General features: G+C 40.5%; 1 protein-coding gene across 1 annotated transcript in view; it reads right to left on the reverse strand.

Annotated features, from left to right (window-relative positions):
• Window positions 1–6,000, reverse strand: part of LOC311023340 (transmembrane protein 132C) — a 177,767-nt gene that overhangs the window by 40,973 nt on the left and 130,794 nt on the right. Inside the window, exon 5 of the mRNA XM_084025106.1 lies at window positions 3,426–3,569. Within this exon, the coding sequence (XP_083881232.1) occupies window positions 3,426–3,569 (144 nt within the window). The remainder of the gene's footprint in view (window positions 1–3,425; window positions 3,570–6,000) is intronic.

A 6,000-nucleotide genomic window follows, 5' to 3' on the forward strand; every position in this document is an offset into this window, starting at 1 on the left:
AGTAGATTTCGGGAGGTCTGCAATTCCCTATGAATTCTTGTAATGTGTGCGTGCACCTGACTTTCTCATTTTGCAGGAGGAAATAAAGAAGTAAAACATATATAAAGGTGACGCCACTGCACACAAAATGGATGGCAAGGCAAGCCTTTGATCAAAGAGGTAAGAAATGAGGCAAAGGCTTGACAGAGATTTCAAAGTGTAGCAGAGATTTCACTTTGTGAAATGTTCAGGGAGAGAGTGTGAAGTAAAGTAATAGAAATCACTCGAGACCCCGGTAAGTATTACAGTTTTTTTGCGATTGCCTACACACTTACTGCAAGCTCACTTAGACAAAAGCATCAAAACCTTAACTTCTGTAAGCACGCCTTAAACAAAGATAGTAACACATTTTTTCTACTTTGCTCTTGTTTGTTCAACTACAGCACATCTTACAAGACACTACACCCTGTTTCTGACGTGAGACACATTCAGGAATATACTGGAATCGTCGTGAAAACACATCTACTCAAAGCATTGCAAAACAGACCTGCAATTGGCAACAAACACACATGCAAACACTGACACACTAATCGAAACCAGTCTGTCAAATCTAGAGGAAGAAGAGGAGGAGGACAAAAAACAAGCATTTCTTGTGTTTGTGGATAAAAAACAAGACGGGATCCAAAAAACATCCATCATCTCTTATAATAATATTTTACAGTAACAGTATTGATAACTGTCCTGTAATTCAGTTTTTTTTTGTTATTTGTTGTTGTAAAAACCTGCAATGTCAAACCAAAATAGGCTGTATTTTTCTTGTTTCGATAGCCTTCCTATTGTTGTGTTCACTGGGATGTGAGTAAATGTAATGGAACTATACGGTGCATGCGTGCAGCACTTTGTTGCAAAAAAGGAATTGTGAGGTTTTGATTGCAGAGTTTCATTTTGACATCAAAGTGAGATGTTTGCCTTGTTTGTGCTATTTGGCTTGCGTGTACAGTTTTGGCACAATGAGTCAAGTCCTGCAGCAAGTGTTGTAAAAAAAACAAAACAAAAAAAACAGTCAGACTCTGAGCCACAGCACAAAAATACTCTAGTAGTCAAGAGAAAGTGGATTTACTGAGGCAAACCTCTCCTTTATGCTTCCTCTAAATGCACCTTATTGTTTAACATTGAGATTGGTTATAGTTAATGATCTACATGCTACGCTGTATATGGGCATCTATTAACACTCTCTCACACACACACACACACACACACACACACACAGAGAGGGAGAGAGAGAGAACATTACATCTATCTGAATGAGTTCCTTCCATTTCGGCTGTGTTGTTATTGATCGTACTTAAACAGCACCACTCCTGTCGGCTTGTAGGAGGAAATTGGCTTCATTTTGAAGCTGTCACAGCAACGGTGTGCGTTTCACTTCAGGCCCCCCGGCCACAGTGGAGACGCAGCACAGAGGAATCAATCTTCAGTCCCTGGCATCAGCTTGTTTCTTTAAATGGATATTCTTTTTTAAAGGTGCTTCTGTTTCCATTAATTAGTACAGGATCTCTGAGTGGCTTAGCACTGGAGATTGTCCTTCCAACGGCTTCAAACTCAAACCTGTCCCTTTCATCACGACGGCTGCTCTAGCTGACCCTGACCTCTGGCCTCCTCGGTGAGGGATTACGCTTATGGGTACGGAGTGATAAAGAAAGACAGAAAATGTCGATGACATGCATTGTTGTATGGATGTTTCATGCACACTTCACCTCTCATTGAAGGGTATTATGTCAATCAAAAATGATATTTTTACCATAAATATTAAATAAACTTATAATATGTTTGATCGGAACAAGAGTACAATCTTTTACATGGTTATTTTGCAACAGCTTGTTTCACATTTTGAATATGCTGACTACTGAAATCAGGAACACACACCTTCCACTTTCTGAAAGCTTTGTTTGGAGTTAACAGTACCCTGAGGAGTTTTTGACCCCTTGTTACACTTTGGTGCAATATTACAAGATAGTATTCTTTGATTGTTTTCATACGCATGAGGATATTCATGCATGACCTTGTTTAAAGGTATATGGCTATGAAACACAGCAATACAAAGGCAGGGGAGAAGAAAAAGGAAGGAAATTCATTCAACAAGCCTCAGGATATACACAATGTGTTTTGGTCAGTTTCACTGAATGGAAATGGAAACTTTGTTTACAAGAAAACTCCACAGGGAAATGTATCAGCTGAATGTTAAACATACTTTTTGATGCAGCCTGCATCCAGATAGTCTTTTTTTATGATGTCTGGAAGCTGAAAAGACAACAACCTTATCAAACGTTTACTTTCTTAAAGATGGGATATAGTTTCAGTCCCACTCTAAGAAAAAGTCCCTAAATATATGGGCCAATGTATCGTTTTAATAAACAGGTGTTTTTCTGTATCTTTAATTACACATTCAATTGTGGGAGCAAGAACCTCTGCTAGTAAATTTGCCATCACCCACGAAGACTTTCATTCGATTTTCGGAGTTGTTCAGCGTTTGTCAACCTGTGTGCACCGTCGATGTTACCAGATAAGCCAGGAATGTTGGGCAGTTTGATAGGGTCATTGATTTTTTTGTGTAATGTATTTGATATAAGTGTCTGTGAATGGTACAGTCAATAAACTGTAAATCTACAGATTTTATCCGGTTGAGGGTTGAAGGAAAATGTCTGCATTCAGAGGAAAAGGCCCTGGTCATTTTCTGCCAGGACAAGATTTGTTTTTCCATGTATATTTTTCTTAAAGTGTAATCTATGGAGTTTCTTTAATGGCTTCATATGTTTGTTTGTTTTAATTTATATAACTCATTTCCCTCTCTTCAACTAAAAAAAATAAAATAAACATGCACTGATTTGATTTGTTGCTTTCACGCTTTGTTGCTTTTTATTGTCAGCATACCATCAATTCTTGGACTTTATATATATATTCAGTAAACAGAAAGTGAGATTAAAAAAACCCTGCACAGTGTGATAAGTGTCTCATTATACTCTGTTGCACAAAGTGAATTAGAGACACACAAATCCTCCAAGATTTTAGATTATAGATCTTATGTGGATGGATCTTATGTGGTGTAAAATAAAATACCTCCACGTTTATCTCCACATTATTGTGATTTCCTCCGTGTTGTTTAAACGTTGTTCTTGTTTCTCAAACTCCTGAGAAATGATTTCCTAATCCATATTCCACTTACCTTGCAGACCGCGACATGCCTGAGCAATTTTTACACTTCAGCCCAGAAAAATGTCTCGTTGACTTTACTGCAATAGAGACCAATACAAATCGTCTCAAATTGTACTGTGTGATGTTCAGTTAAAAACAAACACCTGTAAAGTTATTCTTAATGTTGCCTTCAGAAATTGGATTCTCTTATCTGTGTGTGTAAATATAAAGCTGTGTGTACTTTGAACGATTACCTTGACCACGTCCACGTCGGTCGAGCTGCAGGTGACCGAGTCGTACACCTCCCTCACCTGCCCGTCGGTTTCTACAGTAACCAGTTTGATGGGCACTGCGACGCGCCGACCTGTGAGAATGGCCGTGTTCACCACCTCCGTGTCCTAGAGGGAGAAAGAACGAAAGTGAAAATCGTTTTAGTTTTTGAAAGAATATTCTTGTTGGCACTAAAGAAGTGACCCGGAAGTAAACAAGTGGCCACCAAAGAGCCGTTAAAATTCTCTAAATGCAAAGGAAAGGAGCTCCAATGCTTCCTTTCAGAGCTCCTTTAGCATAGGATGCAACTTGATCTTCCTAAACGAAAGGAAAGGAGATTACGCCGACCCACAATTCTTTGCGAGAGCAACATTTAAAGTGCTGAACACCTCGGTTGTTCATGAAAACAAACGATATGCATATTTGCATATTTAACAATTACTTTCATGCAGACATATAGCAATTGGAATTGTGTTGATAAGTGTGTGTGGACAGTGATAATAATGTAATGGTATTTTTATTTATTTCGATCATGTTACAAATGTTTGAGAGAAACTAAACTAAAACCACAAATGAAATGTAATTACAGCAGGAAGGAAGAGCTGCTGGACCTGAAGCCGGTCAGTGAACGAGCTGTTTATAAACCAACCGCCCACATTTTTTGATTATTCGACTGCAGCCTTTAGGCCCTAGTTTCGTGGCGCAGCGCAGGGTGGCGCAGGGTGGCGGAGCCGGTGTAATGCAAGTATGCTACGAAACTAGGGCCCTATGTCTCAAACCAGCGGGCACATCCTTCATAAACCGTGGGTGCTGAAACACGCCCACCTAGATCCTAGCTACCAAGCAAGCTAAGGCTAAGAAGCTAGGCTATATGCTACTCTGAAGCTGTGTCTTAAACCGGTGGTGTAGTGGGTAGCACTGTCGCCTCACAGCGAGAGTGTCCCAGGTTCTATCCCTGGTCGGGCCGGGTTCCTTCTGTGTGGAGTTTCCATGTTCTCCTCGTGTCAGTGTGGGTTCTCTCCGGGTTCTCCGGCTTCCTCCCACAGTCCAAAGACATGCAGGATGGGGATAGGTTAATTGATGACTCTAAATGTCCCGTAGGTGTGAATGTGAGCGTGAATGGTTGTCTGTCTCTATGATAGACTGGCGTCCTGTCCAGTGTGTACCCTGCCTTCGCCCAATGACAGCTGGGATCGGCTCCAGCCCCCCGCGACCCTGAATACAGGATAAGCGGTAGACAATGGATGGATGGATGGATGATCTTCAGCTCTATTTTAATCATATAGCATTAGTTACCTCTTCTATCCTCTTTCTTATCAACCCTGTTTGGTTGCCACGGGAGTGGCAAAGGTGACACAAACAGATCCAGTCCTCTGTAGACTAGACCGTCTCATTTCTGAGACCGGTTGGTTCGACCTTTGTGATGCACCCGCTGGATTGGGCCACAACTACAGTCTATATTACTGTATGTTATCATGTTATTATAGACAGCTACAGCCCCAATGAGAAGTAACTTAACATTTTTAAACGCCAGGGAAGGAAGCAAAGGCTATTTAGATAGCTTTTGGAATATTTTTTTTATTTTATTCCAAACATTTCATTTGTTGATGAATGTGTTTTCTCTTTCCATTCCAAACATTTTCTTTTCCTACAGCTTTTCTATGAGCCTGGTCTCCTCAAAATTACGTTGCCACACTGCAAAACGGTATTGTGAATTACGGTTCCAGGGAAACCTTATCTTGTTGTGGATTATGTTTGCTCTTGACATACCATTAATAAACCCTTTAAATCTTCACCTGTTTGGTCTGGAAAAAAATACATTTCCTTGAAAATGGAATAGAGTTCAGTTGCCAAAATTGTATAGGAGAGAGCGTTGTTCCTATTCACATCTTATGTTTGATACAAAATTGACTTTTGTTTCTATTTAGCCAACATGCAAGAGACGTGTTATAAACATGAGATATAGCCCTCAAAGGCTTCTATGTGAACTTAAGAATATATCTACCCAGGAAGGAAGCAGACAGAGGAAAAAGATTGATTAGAAACCTCACGATTAATGTAATCAGCATGATTACATTTGATTAGATCCTTCCAACAAAAATAGCTCAAACAAGCCGGCGTGCTCACACACACACACACACACACACACACACACACACACACACACACACACACACACCTCAGAGCGCAGTGTGCCAGCGTCAATCTTGATTATTTGGCATTGAGTTTCCAAGGGGGCATTTATCATCGCCAACACAAGGCTGATTATGGGTTGTTTCGCTGGGCCCACTGTTTCTGGATGGGAAGTGGGTTTTTGTGTATCTGCTATTTGACTCTAGTGGAACTCAGCTGAGGATACAGGATGCCAACAGAGAAGATGAAGAAGAAAATGCAGAATAAATGCACCGCATTGTTCCTAGTCGACGGCGTCACTGTTAGCGTTGACACCGTTTCAATCCAAAACATTCCGACCCTTGGGTGTATGAGGACGCGTGTTCCTGTATCTTTGTGAGGACAACTTTAACATCTTTACATTTATTTAAACTTAGTGCATTGGCT

This window comes from Eutrigla gurnardus (assembly GCF_963514095.1).
Source record: "Eutrigla gurnardus genome assembly, chromosome: 13".
Lineage (NCBI taxonomy): Eukaryota > Metazoa > Chordata > Actinopteri > Perciformes > Triglidae > Eutrigla > Eutrigla gurnardus.